The 20,427-nt window shown below is 48.9% G+C and overlaps 3 protein-coding genes across 3 annotated transcripts in view; 1 reads left to right on the top strand and 2 right to left on the bottom strand.

Moving 5' to 3' along the window:
• Mei1 (meiotic double-stranded break formation protein 1) overlaps positions 1-797 on the bottom strand; it is a 62,990-nt gene extending 62,193 nt beyond the window's left edge. Inside the window, exon 1 of the mRNA XM_057792249.1 lies at positions 639-797. Within this exon, the coding sequence (XP_057648232.1) occupies positions 639-797 (159 nt within the window). The remainder of the gene's footprint in view (positions 1-638) is intronic.
• Positions 798-4,124: 3,327 nt separating this feature from the next.
• Positions 4,125-12,891, bottom strand: LOC130888897 (uncharacterized). The gene is made up of 2 exons (XM_057792266.1): positions 12,682-12,891; positions 4,125-8,450 (listed from the first exon to the last, which is right to left on the bottom strand). The coding sequence occupies exons 1-2, from the start codon at positions 12,889-12,891 to the stop codon at positions 4,125-4,127; spliced, it is 4,536 nt and encodes a 1,511-aa protein (XP_057648249.1).
• A 1,211-nt stretch (positions 12,892-14,102) lies between these two features.
• On the top strand, positions 14,103-20,427 carry Snu13 (small nuclear ribonucleoprotein 13). The gene is made up of 3 exons (XM_057792109.1): positions 14,103-14,200; positions 17,429-17,549; positions 20,060-20,427. The coding sequence occupies exons 1-3, from the start codon at positions 14,198-14,200 to the stop codon at positions 20,320-20,322; spliced, it is 387 nt and encodes a 128-aa protein (XP_057648092.1). The 5' UTR covers positions 14,103-14,197; the 3' UTR covers positions 20,323-20,427.

Raw genomic sequence — 20,427 nt, 5'->3', positions numbered from 1 at the left:
AGGCAGAGGCAGGAGGATCTCTGTGAGTTTGAGGCCAGCCTGGTCTGCAGAGCGAGTTCCAGGACTGGCTACTGAGAAATCCTGTATCAAAAAAAAAAAAAAAAAAAAAAAAAAAGACTTCCCACTTCTGCCTGTCAGGAACCTCGGCCTGTCGCCATTCCTGTTATCGCAAAGCTCAAAACAGCCTCTCACCCATTTTTCTAGGGCTAAAAGGAAGTGGGGTGGAAGAGCTGAGTCAGAACTATTTCTTAAAGAGGGAGAAGGGCAGTAAACATGGGAGCAGGAGGTGTGGGGAAAGGAAGGAATGGTGTTGGGCGCTGAGCTCTAGGGGTGTACGTGGCTCCGGGGCTCATCTAAACTCAGTGCACCCAGGGGCAGGCTCACTAGAGACAGGATAAGCCACAGGCAGCACCCGCTGAGGGAAGGTCGACCTGAACCGAGGGGTGAGGAAGCGGGCTGCAGGGGAGACCAAATGTGGGGGCAGCAATGGCCGCTGCAGCCGAGAGAGGGGCGAGCCTAGGGGAAGCGTATGGGGTTTGGGTTTTCTTTCAGGAAAGCCTAGTTCAGAGAAACCGGCTTGCTGAGGGGGGTGAGGGAAATGGCCGCGCCAGATCCACGGGGGAGGATTTAGGTCGCACCGACACGCCGGGCTCCGGCAGCAGCTCCAGTGCGCAGGCCAGGCAGACATGAGGGGACACGGGCAGCAGCCAGCGCGGATCGTGCCGGTGATGGGTCCTCTCAAGGAGCAGCACCGCTTCTTCATCTCTCCCAAACGCTGGATGGTCAGCAGCCGTCATCTGCACCACAGCCACCTCCAGGCTCCGGCTCTGCAGCAAGTTTTCCCGCGCAGCTTTTGCGCAAGCGCACTTGGAAGCGCGAACCGCACACGTGTACTTGCTCGTGTCTCCTGTGCGCCGAGGCTGCAGTCAGCGCCAGCGAGCAGCCGATGCAAGGGCGGGTTATGTAGGCAAGGACTGAATTGTGTGCAACGAAACCCAAAAGGACTACCTAGACCTCGGCAGGAAGTGGTGCTCAGTACATCGAAAGTTGAAAAGTATAAAGTAGCTGTCAGACTTTAAAGAAAAGAAAGAAAATTGATTTCTGCTGTTATTTACTTGGGTTTGTTTGTTTTCAGATTTAATTTTACGTATGAGTGTTTGCCTGTGTATGTGCACTACGTGAGTGCCTGGAGGTCAGAAAGATCCACAGGAGCTGGAGTTAAGGAGGCTTGGGAGCCACCATTTGAGTGTCGGCAACCAAAACCAGGTCCTCTGCAAGAACAAGTACTCTTAACCCCTGAGCCATCTCTCCAGCCTGCTTTTTGTTTGTTTGGTTTTGTTTTGTTTTGAGTTAGGCCCTCGTGTAGTTCAGGCTGGTCTCAAACATGAAATGCAGCCGAGGATGACTTTAAATTCCTGATTCTCCTGCGACCGAGACGGGAGGGCTGCTCCATCATCTCCGCTGTACCTCGCTGCTGGAAGTCAGTAGTGCCAAATCACACTCAAGAAGAGGGGCTTTCAGCTTGGTGGTGGTGGCGCACGCCTTTAATCCCAGCCCTCGGGAGGCCGAGGCAGGTGGATCTTTGTGAGTTCGAGGTCAGTCTGGTCTACAAGAGCTAGTTCCAGGACAGGCCTCCCTCCCAGCCACTTTTTAAAGACAGGGTCAACTTGTCAAACACTAACTAAACCACAAGTTCTGTCTTAGTTTGGGTTTTTTGTTCTTGTTGTTGTGGTTTGGTTTTTGGCTTTTTTTTTTTTTTTTGGTTTTTTCAGACAGGGTTTCTCTGTAGCTTTGGAGACTGGTTGGACTCGAACTCACAGAGATCCGCCTGCCTCTGCCTCCCGAGTGCTGGGATTAAAGGCGTGCGCCACCATCGCCAGGCTATTTTGGGTTTCTATTGCTGTGAAGAGACACCCATAATCATGGCAACTCCTATAAAGGAAAAACATTGAATTGGGGTCGCTTACATTTTCAGAGGTTCAGTCCAGTATTATGATGGTGGGTTACGGTGCTGGGCAGGCAGACATCGTGCTGGAGAAGCGGCAGTGTCCTACTACATCTTAAAGGGAGCAGTCTGAAACACTGGGTGTGGCTTCAGAATATGTGAGACCTCAAAGATCACCCCTACAGTGACACACTTCCTCCAACAAGGCCACACTGCTAACAGTATCATTCTCTGTGTGTTTATGGGGTCAGCTACATTCAAACTACCACAAGCTGCCACGCCTCGCTCTGTGTATTTGTTTTAAAGAGCTTCTTGGCTCCAGCTTAGACTGCCATATTGAAATTACCTGATGCAAGTGAGAAGGAAACATGGAACACAACAAATCCACTTAGGAGTTTATTAGAGGGGGCATGTATGGGCCTGGGGAAGTCAGTGTGCAGAGAGAGAGAGAGGAAGATGGCGCTTCCAGCTTTTTTTGTTTTGTTTTGGTTTGGTTTGGTTTGGTTTTTCAAGACAGGGTTTCTCTGTAACTTTGGAGTCTGTCCTGAAACTAGCTCTTGTAGACCAGGTTGGCCTTGAACTCACAGAGATCCACCTGCGTCTGCCTCCCAATTGCTAGGATTAAAGGCGTGCGCCACTACCACCCGGCATTTTTTTCCCCACTTTTTTTTTTTCCGAGACAAGGTTTCTCTGTAGCTTTGGTGCCTGTCCTGGAACTAGCTCTTGTAGACTAGGCTGGCCTCAAACTCACAGATATCTGCCTGCCTCTGCCTCCCAAGTGCTAGAATTAAAGGCATGCGCCACCACCACCCACCTTTAAGTTGGAGGCATGTCCGCTTTTAAAAGCTGCCTAGCACATGGGCACAAGGGGTTAGTGTGGCTATGGCATATGTAGGTGACAGGACTCACGCATGCCCGCAAGGGCTTAGCTGAGTCATATGTGGGTCACATGGGGCCCTTTAACATACCTGGAGGCCATTAGGCACTTCTCTCTGAGGGCTTGTCTGTACATGCATGGCCCCTAGAACCCAGAAGTATCAGTCCTATTGTGGCTGAAATCATAACACATATACTCCTGAGTATGGGGTCAACCATTAGAGTATGGTTGATCTATCAAGAGCTACACCTTAAAGAAAACTGACTCTCCCCTTCCACAGAGACCATCAAGTCTGCAGGGCTCCCCAGGAGTGGAGGCTTCTTCATCCCTTCCCGCTCCATACTAGGATGCTGACTGGCTTGATATTGTACAGGTCTTGTGCAGGCGATCATAGGCGCTGTGAGTTTATAGGTGGAGCAGTTCTGCCAGGTCCAGAAGACACGGTTTCTCTCTGGTCCTCTTTTGCTGCCTCTTGCTGTCTTTCTGTCCCCTCTTTCTCAATGGTTTCTCAGCCTTGACAGGACCTCAAAGGGGTCTGAATAGTAGTGTCTCATGCAGAGGGCGACTCCTCCCTCCAAACAACCGGGGCTGAGTACCCTGCTTCCATCAGGATTAGTTGGGAATGGGGCAAAACAAAGCCGTGACACAGCCTCAACGCACTCTTCCATGAGGAGCTAGGAATGTGGGGGAGGGGCTAAGAAGGTTAGGATGGTGGAGGAGGTCCTTCTGTATTTGTGTTGCTTTCATTGGTTAATAAAGAAACTGCTTTGGGCCTGGTGATAGGGCAGAACTTAGGTAGGCAGGGAGACAGAACTGAATTCTGGGAGGAAGAAAGAGAATCAGAGAGAAAGAGGGAGCAGTTATGGAGCTGCCAGGTCAGACATGCGAAATCTTTCCTGGTAAGCCACGACCTCGTGATGAACACAGATTTAAAAGAAATGGGTTAAATCAAGATGTGAGAGTTAGCCAGTAGGAGGCTAGAGCTAATGGCCAAGCAGTAATTTAATTAATACAGTTTCTGTGTGATTATTTCTGGTGTAAGCTAGCCGGGCAGGACGGAACAAGGGGCCTGCTCCCTTCAACATTAGGGCTGGTAGTAGATGACACTGCATCGTCCTACACTCTGCTAGCCCTCAAAACCGGAGGGTAGAAGTGGAATCCTGTCCCCAAAGAATCCCAAATCCCAAAAGAGAACAGTCGGACAACACGCCAAAGCATCTGCTGCCCTACAGAATCCAAATAACCAATTTATTAGAGGCCCTGGGACTAAGCAGATCACTCTCGTGACTTCTCTGGCACACCCTAAGGACTTCGGCCTGTGGCCTGCTTTTTAAGACCACGCCGTCCGAGAAAATATCTCAAGTGCCTCATAAAACCAAACTTTTGTGAAACTGCTGGATTTGGGGGTGCCCCATTTGGGTTCCCAGGTGCCTCATGCTCCTCAGTCTGGGGAGCAGTCACTCCTGCACAGCACTGCTCTGGTGACTGATGGCCCCTCTTCAAAGCAGTGGGGGCACTGGTGCCGTCTGCCCTTGTGTATGGGTCACTCACTTTGGAAAGCGGGGTAGGATTCCTCAGGGTAAGAAGGGGGGCTGAGCGCTGGGGCTTAGCCTGCTGTGGCGACCGTGGCATCTTGCTCAAGATTGTCATGCTCAGCCTGGCTGCGGCAGAGTGGACATTGTTCTTGAAGCTGGAGACACGTGCAGAAGAGGGGGAAGGCAGATGCCAGGCCCCTCTGCCCTCTGCAGGTCCCATGCTTCTACTTCTCCAGTGTGGGGGCTGCTGGCATTTGAGTCTGGGGTGCTCAGAGGCTTCCCTTGTTATGCATTCCTTCTTCCAGTGGCTGTGGCCCTCTGTGCAGGATAAAGCCCTCACCCTGCTGGAAGCCCTCTCTTCCACATGGGAGACTCGAGGCCTGGCCATTTTTCTGCCCCTGCTGCTCTCAGTGGAAAGCTCTTGGATCTGCCCTGGGCCACACCAGCTCTTAGACTCTGCTGCTGGCCTGGGATTCCTCGGAGCAGGGATATTGGTCTTCAGGGCCTCCTCTTGAATCTGTGGTTCTCTTGCGCCCCCTGGTGGTCTAGTTCTCCTGGGTTTCTTAGGTGGCATGGAGCTGCCCTTTGGCTCTGACTTGGGTGGCCTACACTTCTCCAGAGCCTGGACTTGGGTAGAAAGTTTTGAGCTTTTTCTTTCAAGAACTGGACAGCTTTGAGAGCTGCCTCGAGACTCAGGGCCTAACGGGGATCCCTGGGGCTCACAATGCCGTTCCTGCTGCCTTTGGCGATCCTGGTTGCTGTGTACTCCAGGAAGCCTCACACCAGCCCGAGGCAAAGAGCAAGATTCTAAGAAGTGAAAAAGTAAGTAAGACTCTAGGATTCGTCGAGGGAGGCCCCACCTCAGGTGTGCAATCCTCCTCTTCATAAGGGATTCCAGGAGCAGATGCTTGCTCTTCTTGAGGGCTGGCCCTTTGGGCAGAGCGGTGAGAACAACGGGTGCACTTGCCAGAGCTGGGGCAGTTTGGGAGACTTGGGGACACAGGAGGGAGGGAAAGACAGAGGATGCCTGAGGCTGTGGGTGGGAGTGCTGGCATGTCCTGGATGCCTTTCCTGCATCCACCCGCTTGTCCCTTTCTTGTCTTTGAGATCCAGGTTGGGACCCCTGGGAGCCTTCAGTGACCCGACCTCTGTGCTTCCGGGCAGGGGCTGTGTCCTGGCTACTTAGATGTTCTTCAGGACAGGGGACAGAGTCCACACCATTTCCACCTAATGGCTGCTTGTGCCTAAAAATGAGAGAAGCTGGCTGAACCAAGCTGTACTTCCTGCCCGGGGGTCCCACTGTCACAGAAGAGTCACCCTGAAGACTGGGCCTGACAGCATCCTTTCTTCTGACATGGCCCTTGCCTCCCCTCCTCCTCACATGAGACTGTTCAGAATCCTCAGCGCGCCATTTTCTCTGGGCCCCCACATCCTGGGTTTCTGCAGCAGCATCCGGACCCTTGCTCTGGATTCTTTGCCCCCGTGTATGAATGTTTCCATCAGTTTCATTACCTGACTGTCTCTGGTCCTGTCCCACCGAGGCTTGGGTCTCTGGGTCACCATCACTCGTGAAATTTCTCAAGTTTCTCTTCCCTTGATTTTGAATTTCTGCATCATCCCCGTCTCTGAGATTTTGCTGGGTCTTCCACTCTAACAAGTAGGTCTGTCCATTAGCTTCATTTAACACTCTCTGATTCTTTCCTCTGGCTCTCTGGATCTTTTTGCCATCCTCGCCTCCAGCCTCTCTCCAGTTTTTCTTCTCCAGCGCCCCATTTTCTGAAGCATTCTCCCCTCTAGCCTGCTCCCAGCTCCTCCACCTGGTAGAACAGCTCCCTCCAGTTTCAGTCAACTGTCCCTGGTTCTCGCTCTCGGGTCTCTGGGTCTTTACATGATCATCTCCAGGTTCTCTCTGGTTTCTCTTCTCTGGAGCCTGAACGTCCGTTCCATCCGCACGTCCCACCTGCGTCTGGTTATTTGACTCTGACGAATGGGTGTTTGTACCCCTGTTACTTCCTAACCCGGTCTGGCTCTCTTTCATGGCTGCCTTGGTCTCTGTGCCTTCCTCTCCTCCAGCTCCTCGCAGGAGCCTCATTCCTTGTGTTAGAACTTCTGCCCCATCCTCATGCCCAGCCTTCTCTGCCTCCTTGTACCCTGCTGTGTGGGTTGTATCATCAACATGATGACTTGATTTTTCTTCCCAGTTCTCTGCCTCAGATATCTGCTTATTTACACTCTTGTTGTCTCTTGTGGGCTCCTGATTCTTCTGTTTTGGTATGTGAATCTTTTTATGAACTCCATTTCCTAACCAATCCCGATTTTCTTCCCCAAGTGTCTGGGGCCGTGCTTCATCCTCGCCTTTAGCCCCTCTCGGGTCTCTCTCCCCTGGTGCCAGCTCATCCATCCCATTTTCCTTTCCAGTCTTTCCCTCGTTCTTGCTCTCTACTGGACAAGTCTCAGCTTTACCTCCACGCTGACCCTGATTCTCAGCCTCAGGTGTCAGGCTCCCTGCCGCGTATTCCCCTCCAACCTGATCCTGATTCCCCCAACACGATATCTTGAGTCCTCTGTCCATTGCAATCAGCACCAGTCTCTGGTTTCCCCAGCACGAAGCCTGGAGAACCACCCAGTCCTCTTCTTTTATCTCCTTGAGCTTCTTCAGCCCCACCTGAACTTCTTGTCTTGACAGATTCTGGTCCTCTCTTTTAGATACTTGGGTCTGCCTGGCGTTTCCTCTCCATCCTTGCTTCTTCCCCGCTGGAGTCTGGACCTCATCCTGAGTTCTAATACATCCCTGTTTCTCCCACCGCAGGGCCTGTGTCTCTCCATTGTCCTGCTGTTTGACTTCTCTCAGGTTCTCCCTCCCAGATGTCTGGATTTTCACACCAACCTCACCTCCAGTCTCCTTGCTTCTTCCTTCCCCTGCCTCAGTTTCTGTCCCTGTATTCCCTCCAGTCTGGCCTTGTGTCCCCTGAGTTAGCATCTGGGAATTCTCACTATTCCTACTTCCAGTCCAGCTCTGTGTTTCCGATCCTTGGTCCTGGGCCTCTGCCTCATCCTCCCTTCTAGCTTCTTTCTCATTCTTCTTTCCCCTTGCCAGAGTTTCCATAGCATCTTCCTTGTTCTCCCACTCTGGTGTCTGAGTTGCTATGTCGGTTTTACCTCGGAACTGTTCTTGATCCTCTCCCATAAGAGCCTGGGTAGAAGGATTCTTATCCCCAGGCTCCTTGGTTTTCTTCCATACTTCCTCAGTTTGTTCTCTATCTTCGGTTCCCATTTGGTCTTGCTTCTCCCGCCCTGGCATTGACATCTCTCCATCGGTTTTCATGACTAGTCTCTGGTTTCCACACGCCAGGGCTTTAGCCTTCTCCACCCCATAGTCTCCTGGGAGGAAGTCTCCAGATGCTTGTATTTCTGAAGCAACCTCCCTTCTGCTCTCTCTGGTTGTGTATTGTGGAGTACCTTCACTATAGTCTATGTCTACTGTCTGGGTTTTACCCTGTGGTTCTGAGGGATCTTGTGTGCTATCCGGGGACTTCTTGGTGGGCAGTTCCAATTGTTGGTTAAGAGGACCAGGCAGAAGCCCTCTGAGGCAGAACTTTGACCTCTGAACTAAAGGGAAGTTTAGAGGGGATATGGCTAAAGTTGTGGAGGTGAGGTGGTACTTCAGGCTAACAGGCTCTCCTGGCACCACCTTCTCCTGGGAGGGAGCCAGTAGCTGCTCCATTCTTTGGCACATGTCCAGGGAAGGGTGGGCCTGGCTATTGCTAGAACACCAGGGGACCTGCCATACGTCCCAAGAATTGTCCCGAGGAAGAAGACGAGTGCTGCTTGAAAAGGAAGAGGTGCAAAGCATGGACTCAGAAGAGGTGTGGACAAACCAAGGCAGGTCTTGGCATGAGTTCTGTGGTGACAGTAGATACTGGGTGCCCCACTGTTGTCTAACATTCTTCCTGTATCCCCATCTCTGCCTCTGTGTCCATTGTTGGACAGGAGCATCCAGGTCCCTGATTCTTCCAAGAGTAAAGAATTGGGGAACCATCCCAGAGAAAGCTTCATGTCTGGCGGATGACACTGCCCATTTCTGCGGTGGTACCTGTAGAAGCGAGGACCGAGATCCTTACAGATCCGACTAAGTGTCCCACTACCCAGATGTAGGTGCTGGTGCTAAGTGGGAGGCACTTCCCATAAGCAAACAGCATGTATTCACCCCAAAATGCTGAGAGCTTGCTCTGAGCCAGGCACCGTTCTGTGTGTTGGGTACCAATGTGAATAAGATAAAGTCCATGCTGGGAACCATAATCTAGACATGGAGAAGACTATAAGCAAATACATAACTATCAGGCAAATTGTGGCTCAATTCATAGAGTCTGTGCCGAGCATGGGAAGAATCCACTCCAATAATCTCTGCACTCACAAAGTAGACAAAGGAGGATCAGAAGTTCGGAGTCATCCTTGGCTACATAGCAAGTTAGAAGCCAGCCTGGGCTATGTGAGACTCTTTCTTTTTTTTTTCTTTTTTTTGGTTTTTCGAGACAGGGTTTCTCTGTGGTTTTGGAGCCTATCCTGGAACTAGCTCTTGTAGACCAGGCTGGTCTCGAACTCACAGAGATCCGCCTGCCTCTGCCTCCCAAGTGCTGGGATTAAAGGCGTGCACCACCAACGCCCGGCGAGACTCTTTCTTAAACAAAACAAAAATCCATGTTAGCACCCAGAAAAAGCATTTGAATGGAAATAAATGCATAGGAGGGGCTGCAGTTAACTCCGCTAGACAGAAGAGTCAAGGAAGGCCTCTCAGAGGAGGTGATATCTGTCTGGAAAACTGAATGAGGTTAGGGGCAAGCCAAGTGACACCAGAGTACAATAGACAGAAAAGACATTAAGTGTAAAGACCCCAGGAAGAGAACAAGAAAGATTATGTCCGTAGGACAGCAAAGACGCTCCGTGAGAGCTTACTGTTGTTCAATGGCACAGCACAATGCCTAGTGTGTGAGACCCTGAGTTCTGCCCCAGCGTTAAAAAACAAGGAAGAAAGAGAAGGAGCAGCCATGTGGTCAGAATGGAGCCAGCAACAAGGAGAACCCTGGAAAATGAGGCCAGAGATGGGTGCAGGCTAGACCCTATCAGGCCTTGGAATTGAGGCCAGGGTTTTGGTTTTGTTAGAAGGGAGTGGACTCACAGAAACCACTCTAGGGTTTTATGTAGCACAGAGTTTTGATCTGTTTTGAAGTCTGTCTGGCACACAAGCACGGTGTTGGACAGAAGGTCAGTGTAGAATGCTTGTCCTGTGATTTCATATAGGTCTGCACTAGCAGCAGCTACAAGTCACGTTGTGGGGCTTCAGGGCATCTTTTCAGTGCTGGAATTCGAACCCAGGATCTTCTAGTCCGGCTGGAGTTTTTTGTTTGTTTGTTTGTATTTTAGATTTTTGTGATAGGGTTTCTCTGTAGCTTTGGGGCCTGTCCTGGAATTCACTCTGTAAACCAGACTGGCCTCAAACACACAGAGATCTGCCTGCCTCTGCCTCCTGAGTGCTGGGATTAAAGGCATACGTCACCACCACCCAATTTAGTCTGGTTTTTTGAGGAGTAGATTTTTGTTTGCTTGCTTGCTTGCTTGCTTGCTTGCTTGCTTGCTTGCTTGCTTGCTTGCTTGCTTGGTGTGGAGTAAGAGGAGGCAAGGCTTGAAACAGAGTCTATTACTCCTCCTGATCTGCATCCTGGGTCCTGAGTGCTGGGATCACAGGTATAAACCACCCATACCCAGTTTGCTTTTTTCTCTTTCATTTGAGACAGGGTCTCTCTATATAGCCCTGGCTGTCCTGGAACTTACTATATGGACCAGGCTTTCCTTGAACTCACAGAGATGCCTGCCTCTGCCTCCTGAGTGCTGGGTTTAAAGGTGTGCGCCCCATGCCCAGTCTCATGCCTGGTTTTCATTGCTAGTGTTTGAAGCCAAATGCTGATGGCCTTGTCAGAGGAGTAGCAGGTGGTGATTGAAGTTCCAGGTGTCAACCTCCCAGGAGGAAACTCTCTGATGGGCCAATTTAGGCAAGGCCACGGGACTGCAGACCCTGGAATATCTTTTGCTTCTGTTGTGCCTTTACATGTTTGCTGCGGCTCTCTTTCTCCGGTATCTAGCATGGTGTGTGTGGATGTGGGAAGATCTCCACTGCCTGTAATATAGTGTGGTCATCTCTTGGAAACATCCCGTTCTACCGGGCATTTTTATCTAGAGATTGTCAAGAAGATGACCCCTCCCTAAACTGTACTGTCTAAATTGATAATAATAATAATGATAGCCTATACAGAGTTTTGATGAATAAAAATAAATACAAGGATATGTTTCACAGCTAAGGCCTATAAGTTCCACCTTAGGACCTGCTCAGGGACCAGGTTGACTCTAATTCTCTTAATGCTGAAAAGGGTCAGTCACATAGCCAGGCAGTGCTGGCACACACCTTCAATCCCAGCACTCAGGAGGCAAAAACAGGCAAATCAAATCTCTGTGAGTTCGAGGCCAGCCTGGTCTACAGAGCGAGTTCCAGGACAGGCTCCAAAGCTATAGAGAAACCCTATCTGAAAAACCAAAAACAAAAAAAAAAACAAAAAAAAAAAAGAGAGAGAGAGAGGCTGTCATATACCATTAGCTAAAATAAAGCTTCAAAATAACTTCAGTTTAGAGCAGATGCCTTGATAACGGTTTTAAGATAAATATCCTCAAGTCAGGTGGTGGTGGCACATACCTTTAATCCCAGCACTCGGGAGGCAGAGGCAGGCGGATCTCTGTGAGTTCGAGACCAGCCTGGTCTACAAGAGCTAGTTCCAGGACAGGCTCCAAGGCTACAGAGAAACCCTGTCTCGAAAAACCAAAATAAATAAATAAATATCCTCAGAAAACAAGCTAAAGTTCACAAGAACACATAGCTGGGTTGTCTGATTCATTAGGTTAGGGTAGGATCCAAAATACAACATACACCCTGATTGTGTTAGCTTTCCTTGCTAGGATTGGTTGATGACCAAAGGTGATGATTAATTCCTTATACCCATTTCTGCCCTCAATCTCCTGATATTAAAAAAAAAAAAAAAAACTATTAAGAGTGGATATGTACCCTAAAATTTTAAAGTAGAGCTGACTGATTCTTTTTCATATACAAAAGCTTGGGTTTGTGAGTCCCTTAAGACTCCTTAAGTCTTTAAGACTTAATTCCTTTAAGACTCCTTTCAAGATGAGTAATCGAGCAATTGGCCCTTTCTTTGTAGCTGCAAAATGCAGCCTGCCAGTAAAAAAAAAAAAAAACCCGACAAGAACACCTTGCTTGCCCGCACGATTAATCTGTAACAAGCTTCTTGGGCATGAATGGATGTGGGTTCTTGTGGCAATTTGTTTTTCACCTGTAGTACATAAATGTTTCATCACATAAGGGAGATGAAAAACATGTTTTTGCCTGTATTTGTTATAACTGTTCACTTGAAAAACAGAATGTAACCACCTTGTAAGTTCTATATTGCCTGAAAAACTTTGTTGGGTTATAGAAGCTGTAGAAAAAAAGCATACCGTAGAAAAAGAGAAAGAACAAGAGAGAACAGAGAATAAAGAAGGAAGCCATCAAGAAAGCGTGTGAATGTTTCTTTTCCTAAACCCCCTCAGATAGAAAAGTCTAGTTTACACCTACTCTGTGGATTCCTCTCAAGGCCCTGTGCTCCTGGAGGCTGGCCCCCCCAGATAGCCACAGCCAAGGCTTTATGACTGGCTAAACATTCTCCCTCTCACTAAGCAACACTTCTTACTTGATGGCTTGTTTCTTTCTTTTTTTTTTTCTTTTGGTTTTTCGAGACAGGGTTTCTCTGTGGCTTTGGAGCCTGTCCTGGAACTAGCTCTTGTAGACCAGGCTGGTCTCAAACTCACAGAGATTCACCTGCCTCTGCCTCCCAAGTGCTGGGATTAAAGGCGTGCGCCACCACCGCCCGGCTTGTACATAACTTTTTTAAAAGGAGAAAGGGAAGGTTACTCCAGGCAGACGCAGACAGTGGTTACCATGGTCCAGAACTACATGCTGGCAGCTCGGCCCGGGTGGTATAGTGAGGTCTCCAGAGTCATAGCTAAGGGTGATGGATTGCATGGAGGGTTCCTAAAACTTGCAAATGATTGAGTGTATGGAGTGAGGAACAGAGGTGAATCTGGGGTGTCTCCTGGGTTTAAGGCTTAGATGTTAATTACACAGACCAGCCTAAGCTCTTTAGTTCATCTCTGATACACAAGACACAGAACGGGGTCCATGTAGCAAGTGACTAACAATTGTGATGCTAAGGAAGTGGCCCCTTTACCTTGGTGGCATTCTTCTTGCTGGTCCTGGAAACCCGGTACCAATACTGTCGGATCTGCCAGATCAGAAAAAGGCAGAAGACAATCAGATTACCACAACACCGGGGGTCCCTGCAGCTTTGATCCTGGGGTAGTAGGCCCCTTACTGGATCCCACTCAGGGCCATGGAATGGACCCACCACGACACAGGCTCCCAGAAGTGGTAGCAACATGGCAAAGATTAGGTCAGGTAGATGGTGTTTTAGGGGAGTGGGAAGGAAACACTGGTGTGGCTGGCTTAGCCAGTTTGGGATGATATACCCCTTACTTCATAGTACCTCTGTCACTGAGGCCACCTCACAAAGGAGCCTGCCTGCCGCTGCACTTTCAGCTCTAGCTAGTTCTGGCTAGCAGGCCCTTGGGAGAGGAAACCTTTCCTGGCCAGACCAGACTAGGCTCAGACAGGAACTCCAAGATGGCCTCCATGTGGCCAAATGGCTAAATAGTGGGTTGGGTACAAGTGAGACCTGTTCAGCTTTCCCTGACATTGGTACCAGAGCCTTCACCAAGGACAGCGAGGGAAATATCATCCATAATTGGGGCCATAAACTGTGCCCAGGGAGGGACTGATAAATAGCTTAAGATGATCCCTTGGTAACAAAGACTAGACAGAGGACTTTGAACCTAAAGGAGCTAGTGGCATAATAAAAGCTTATCTCGTTGATGAGTAGTTGGGTGCATTTGGGCAGAAGGAATAGCTTCTAATGTTCTACAGCATGGTGGGATAACTATGTTTGACAACACTTCATTGAATTTTTTTGTTTGTTTCTTGGTTTTGAGACAAGACTTTTCTATATAGCCCAGGCTGTCCTCAAATTTTTCTTGTGGAGGAAGACAAGGTCTCATGTGGCCGAAGGCTGGCCTCGAACCCGAAGAGGGCAACAAACGAATTCTCCTGCCTCACTTTTCAAACGCTGGGGTGACAGGCAAGCCACCACCACCTTCAGGCCTGAGAAGAGGATTTTCAAAGGGTACAAGATATGCTCAAAATAAAATAAAATAAAACAAAAACAAAAAGGCAATGGCTGGGTGGTGGTGGCCCACACCTTTAATCCCAGCACTTAGGAGGCAAAGGCAGGCGGATCTGAGTTCGAGGCCAGCCTGGTCTACAGAGAGTGAGTGCAAGACCAGCCGAGGCTACACAGACCATCTCGAAAAAAAAAAAGCAAGCAAGAAAAAAATGGCAATTATATGGTGACCCTTGAATCCCTTTGTATCGAACGTTTAAATCACAGTTTTGGCCGACGATTTACACTAAGTCACTAAGGAAACCAGTAACACGTTCCCTCACACAAACCGGTTTTAGTATTTAAGCAGGGTGGGTCGGGGGCCGGGGCGACGTCACTGCGCGCTCCGAGTGATATCACTTCCGCTTCCTCCCGCGCAGAAAGTGACTTCCGCTCGTCTTTCCGTGCGGCGCTTTCGGTCTGTCGGAGCTTGGCTGTTCTCGACCCGCGGCGAGGCCGGCGCACCGCAGCCATGGTGAGTGAGTGAGCGTGTGAGGCCGCCGGCGCGGGGAGCGGGGGACGCGGGCTTCTGCTCGCTCCGGCCGATGGGAGGCGGAGCGCGTGCGCCATCTCGTCCGCCCGGCGATGGCCGACCTCCGGTTCCCGGGGTAGAACTCGGGCCGCCGCGGCGTGGTCGCGGGCGGCAGAGTGGAGAACTCAGGCGGCGGGAAGCCCGGGACCGCTGTGGCTCGAGCCACTTTGCAGCGGTGGGCGTGGCCAGAGGCCGGGCGCAGCGTGGGAAAAATGATCGCCCCACGTGGGATGGCGGAGGGCTATGGAAACATCGACCTCCATTGCCTTTCCCTTATTTTTTCCCTTTTTTAAAATCTCCACAAGATGACGTGAAATCACAGGTAGTTGACTGCTACCCACCGGCTTCCCACGCCCCGGGGTTCAGGAGCGTGGCTCCGTGGGGTCTGCATCTGCTGTCCTGTCGGGAACTAACCCGGTTTAGGGAATTCTGGGGAGGATTACGGTTTGTTTTTTGAGGGACTCAGTATGTAGCCCTGGTTGGCCTGGAACCCGACACGTAGACCAGGCTGACCTCGAACTCTCAGATCCGTCTGACTCTGCCTCCGGATTAAAGGCGTGTGTCTTCACGCCCTCTCATTAAGGATTGATGGTGGGGGGGTCAAGGGAAATGTGGCGTGGCCTCCGCTGGAGGCTCGGGCAGTACTACGGTGAGGCCGACACCTCAGAAGTCAGAGGTTCTGAGAGCCTCACGTGTGACGATAACGCTTCCTCGGCTCCGCTTGAATATTGAGGCGAGAGGGTTCCAGCTCGTGTTCCTGTCGTAACTAGTTGGGATCGGAACACAGTAAGGAGGAAAGAGTTTGGCCGAGTTCTTTCACGTCTCTAGTGAGATACTCATTCAGCCCTTTGCTTCTCTGCTTTGATAATGTTCGCGCCCCGGTCTGGTTTGAGAAAGCCTCTAAGGCAGTGCTGAACCCGGGAAAAGTTTTGAGCTCCGGTGCACTCAGGTTGAACTTTGCATCGACTGTGAAATGGGCAGAATGAGTTAGTTGTAAGACTTGCTGTGCGCGCACGCATCCCTCAAGGACAGGTACCTTCTAGCTTTGGACTCTAGATCCTCCTTCCTCGGCCTCCGGAGTGCTGGGATTACAGGTGCGTGCCGCCACACCAGAGCTAGTCAGTCATTCTTGGTCCTCGTGATTAGAAACCGGGATACTGCTGCCATGACAAGTGTACTGTCTACAGGAAACATTTTTCAATACACAAAAGAATATGGAAGTGCAGTGTGGTATAAACAGCAAGCCTTTTATTACTGTGCGTAATTTTATGTGCCCCTGTATACAGCTAGCAACACGGCGATGAGTTTACAGATATTAAGAAGGTATTTTGCTAGAACTTTAAGGTGACTAGTGTCACTGGCCTTTTTCAGCTCCCTGAAGCATTTTATGTGAGCAGGGTCTAGTTGACTGAGGCATTATGGTTATGTATGGCTGTATTTGCTAAATGAAAATCATGCATGTCTGACTATCAGGTATCCAAGGAGACCAAATTGATCAAGCTAGGGATTCAAGTTGACTAGCCTGGGCTGTATAACCAGCCTTGTCTCAAAAAGGTGTAGGCTGAAAATATAGGTTAAGTTCTTGGTAGCATGCCCAAAGTCTTGAATTCAGTTGCCAGCACCTCAAAAACATGACATTAAAGAGGCCTAAACTTTTGGATTATTGTCTAATATTTGAGAACTTGGAGTTCCGATTACTTGAAAGCATTATTTGAGCCCAGGAATTCAGGTCCACCCAACCTAGTTAAGTTTGTTTGGGGGAAAAAAACAAGTGAATGAAAAATAGTAATAAATCTAAAGAGAGGAAAGAAACAACACCCCAGCAACCCAAAATGAAGATTGAACCCACTATGTTGGTACTTAAAATATAGGCTCTAAATGTTCCAGCTCTGCATGCCCAAGAGTGCATTTGTCTCCAGAGACCCACCTGCCTCTGCCTCCGCCTCCTGAGTGCCGGGATTAAAGGCATACGACCAAAACTCCTGACTTTTTCTCTTTTTTACTGCATTTGCTCACTGGTATGGATGTACATGTGGGATCAGTAGACAACTTGGGGAAGTCGGTTCTCTCCATCATGTGGGTTCTGAAATCATTCAAGTTGGAGGCAAGCACCATCTCACTAGCCCTGAATTTGTCAAAAGATAAAACCTTATTTTGTATATTTGAAAAATACAATTAAGCTGGGCGGTGGTGGCGCACGCCTTTAATCCCAGCACTCGGGAGGCAGAGGCAGGCGGATCTCTGTGAGTTCGAGGCCAACCTGGTCTACAAGAGATAGTTCCGGGACAGGCTCCAAAGCTACAGAGAAACCGTGTCTCGAAAAACCAAAATTAATTAATTAATTAAAGGATATTTTAATGATCATTATAAGGAACTGTATATATTAATATCCTCATCGGCAAAATTAATTTGAATAACTTGAATATTATGCTCTGAACTGGGTGGTTGTGGTAGGAAATCCTGACCTGGTGAGTTTGGTGATGGATGAGGTTATCTCCACGAAACATAGATGCAGGACCATAGAAGATGTTAGTTATCAGACTGCTAAAATAAAACTAGACAACCCACTAAGGCTAAATAAAAGTATGGAAGTTGTTTTTTTAAGGATCTTTTTTCATTGGTATTGGTTTTGGTTTTTTGAGACAGGGTTTCTATGTGTTGTAACAGCCCTGGCTGTCCTGGAACTCTCTTCGTGACCAGATTGACCTCGAACTCATAGAGATCCCCCTGCCTTTGCTCCTGAGTGCCGGGATTAAAGGTGTGCACCACCACCGCTCGCCTAAAAAATGTTTTACCTGGTGGTGATTACAGATCTCTGAGTTTGAGGCTTGCCTGGGCTATACAGAGAAACTGTCTCTAAAAACCAAACAAAAACAATTATTTTGTAATTATGGGTATGCTGGGGGGGTGTGATCACTCTTGCCCTTGGAGTCCAGAAGACAGCACGAGTGGTCAGGCCTGTGTTAATAGACATGTTGTGTCTGTACTTAGTTGGGTTCTTTGTTGAATCCCTAGGGACTGTTTTTGAAGTTGAACATCGTCTCTCCCTAAAATATGGGGGGAGATATGCATGTGTCTGTGTGTAAGGAGAGAACCAAGCTGGTCCTTGTCTCGGTTGTAGATACTTTGTCATTTGTCTGAAATCCCTTTTGATCCTGTGTTTCCTTACAGACAGAGGCTGATGTGAACCCGAAGGCCTATCCCCTCGCAGATGCCCACCTCACCAAGAAGCTGCTGGACCTTGTTCAGCAGTCGTGCAACTACAAGCAGCTTCGGAAAGGAGCCAACGAGGGTGAGACTCCAGGGTGATTCTGGGGTGCCAAGGGCCCTGTTTTCAGCAGGGTGTCCTGCATTTCTAGTTTGGAAGAAAGACTGAGTGTTTTATTTTCACTCTCCCTCACCCTTCTTCACTTTTGTTTTTAGTTTGTGGAGACGAGTCTTGCTGTGTTCCCAGGGTGGCCTCAAAGTCCCCATACCTCAACCTCCTAAATAGTTGGGCTAACAGTGCACTCTAGACTGGGCAGTGGTGGCGCACACCTTTAATCCCAGGCCTTGGAAGGCAGAGGCAGGCGGATGATCTCTTTTGAGACAGCTTGGTCTATGAAGTGAATTCCGAGATAGCCAGAACTGTTAAACAGAGAAACCCTCTCTTGAAAAACCAGTTCTTTACTGACCAATGAAAGATGTATTGGGTAGTTAGGATGTAGTCATTAGTTAATATTTTGCTATCTTTCTCTTGAATATATAATTTATTTTTTATGGGGCCATTTGGAAGGCAGTTAAACTTTATGTATGAAGTTGTACTCACTCTTTAGAACCATCAAAAGGAAAAGGATTTTAATGCTTTTTTTTTTCTTCCCCAGTATCTGGCACTGTGAGGTGAATTGATGGGGGAGAGTCTTCTGTTTTGTGTTAATTTCATTGGTTAAATAAAGAGACTGCCTTGGCCCTTTAATAGGACAGAAAATTAGGTAGGCGGAGTAGCCAGAACAGAATGCTGGGAGAAAGAAGCCGAGTCAGGCAGTCGCCACGATTCTCCCACTCCAGACAGACACAGGTTAAGATCTTTCCTGGTAAGCCAGCTCGTGGTGCTACACAGAATATTAGAAATGGGTTAATCTAGATGTGAGAGCTAGCCAGTAAGAGGCTAGAGCTAATGAGCCAAGCAGTGATTAAAAGAATACAGTTTCTGTGTAATTATTTCGGGGCATAAGCTAGCCAGGCGGCCGGGAGCTGGAGGAAGGAACACTGCCCGCAGCTCCTACAACAGAGTGGCGGTTCCCACCACTACAGTGAATTTTTTTTTTTTTTTAAAGATTTATTTATGCCAGGATGTGGTGGCACATGCCTTTAATCCCAGTACTCTGGAGGCAGAGGCAGATGTATCTCTGAGTTCGAAGCCAGCCTGGTCTACAGAGTGAGTTCCAGGACAGTCAAGGCTACACAGAGAAAAGCCCTGTCTCGGAAAGAAAAGAAAGATTTATTATGTTTTTTGTTTTGTTTTGTTTTTGTTTTGCTTTTTTCGAGACAGGGTTTCTCTGTGGTTTTGGAGCCTGTCCTGGAACTAGCTCTTGTAGACCAGGCTGGTCTCGAACTCACAGAGATCCGCCTGCCTCTGCCTCCCAAGTGCTGGGATTAAAGGCGTGTGCCACCACCGCCCGGCCGAAAGATTTATTATGTATGCAGTGTTCTGCCTGCATGTATGCCTGCGGGCCAGAAGAGGGCACCAGATCTCATCCTTATAAATGGTTGTAAGCTACCATGTGGTTGTTGGGAATTGAACTCAGAACCTTTGGAAGAGCAGGCAGTACTGGTAACCACTGAACCACCTCTCCAGCCCTGGATGCATGGATTCCAATGGTTCTCAGAAACATTTCCCTTTTGTCTGTGGAGGAAGTGGTACAGGTAGGGACAGACTGAAGCTAGGGAGTTTTGTGTTTTGTTGGTTTGTTTGTTTGTTTGGGAGAGCCTCATGAACACAGACTAGCCTCACAAATTTACTCTGTAGCCAGCCGATCCTCCTGTCCCCACCTCTCAAGTGCTGGGATTATAAATACGTTCTACCATGCCTGGCTGTAGCTTGGTTTGGTGAGTGAGCAATTTTTCAGTGGACTAATTACATGCACCATGACATTTCTGCCCAGAGAAAATAAAACCAAATAATTTTCTGTGGTAGAGCTGATTTGTTTTTAAATACTATGTTTGAGATTTTAGGAGAACCCTGAAAAAATGAGAATCTTTTACCTATGTTGTGGCAGAAGGCAAAATAAACCGCTTTGGGGCCTGTTCTGTTGTGTCCTCTTTTTGAGCTCACAGAGTGAAGGAAGGTGTGTCCTGTGTCTGCAAGGCAGCAGTGCTGTGGTGAGACTAGGGTGTGTAGTGGGGACAGAGCACTGAGGCTTGGTGACCAGTTAAAACTATAGAAGCATTACTTCTCGCTGGTCGATCTTTATGCTGAGTGGGTGAGGAAGACATTAAGGATTAAGCAACTGGCTAGCATTTGGGTGCCTTATCACAGGGCTGCTCCAGCCAGAAAATTGCTCCCCCCGCCTCGTCCTCTTTTTGAGGTCTCACTGTGTAGTTTTGGCTGTCCTGGAACTCAATGTGTAGACCAGACTAGGCTGGCCTCAAACTCAGAGATCTGCCTCCCTATTGCTGAGATTAAAGGTGTGTGCCACCTTGCCTGACTTGTTTCTAAGCATTTTGTCTGTTTCCTTGTACCTGTTACTTGTTCTTTGCATTGCTGTGACTGCTCTGCCCACGTCCCATGTCATCTGTTGACTTTATGTCCTGTCTCAACAGCCACCAAAACCCTCAACAGAGGCATCTCTGAGTTCATCGTGATGGCAGCAGACGCTGAGCCCTTGGAGATCATCCTGCACCTCCCACTGCTGTGTGAAGACAAGAATGTCCCCTATGTATTTGTGCGCTCCAAGCAGGCCCTAGGACGGGCCTGTGGGGTCTCCAGACCTGTCATCGCCTGTTCTGTTACCATCAAAGAAGGCTCTCAGCTAAAGCAGCAGATCCAGTCCATCCAGCAGTCTATCGAAAGGCTCCTGGTGTAGGCCTGTGGCTCTGCCCTTCCTGTCCGCTCCCACCCTACTCTGTATCATACCGTCTGTTAGCATGTAGTGTCTTCAGCCAGTTTCTATTATAAATATTGTACTACA

Source organism: Chionomys nivalis, chromosome 17, assembly GCF_950005125.1.
Source record: "Chionomys nivalis chromosome 17, mChiNiv1.1, whole genome shotgun sequence".
Lineage (NCBI taxonomy): Eukaryota > Metazoa > Chordata > Mammalia > Rodentia > Cricetidae > Chionomys > Chionomys nivalis.
This window is presented reverse-complemented; position numbering and strand designations above follow the sequence as displayed.

Excerpts from the sequence above, each read along its gene's own strand:
- LOC130888897 (XM_057792266.1), bottom strand. The coding sequence starts at position 12,891 with ATGTTGCTACCACTTCTGGGAGCCTGTGTCGTGGTGGGTCCATTCCAT. Across the intron at positions 8,451-12,681 it reads GCAAGAAGAATGCCACCAAG|GTACCACCGCAGAAATGGGC; the intron begins GTAAAGGGGCCA and ends TCGCTTCTACAG.
- Snu13 (XM_057792109.1), top strand. Across the intron at positions 17,550-20,059 it reads TCGGAAAGGAGCCAACGAGG|CCACCAAAACCCTCAACAGA; the intron begins GTGAGACTCCAG and ends CTGTCTCAACAG.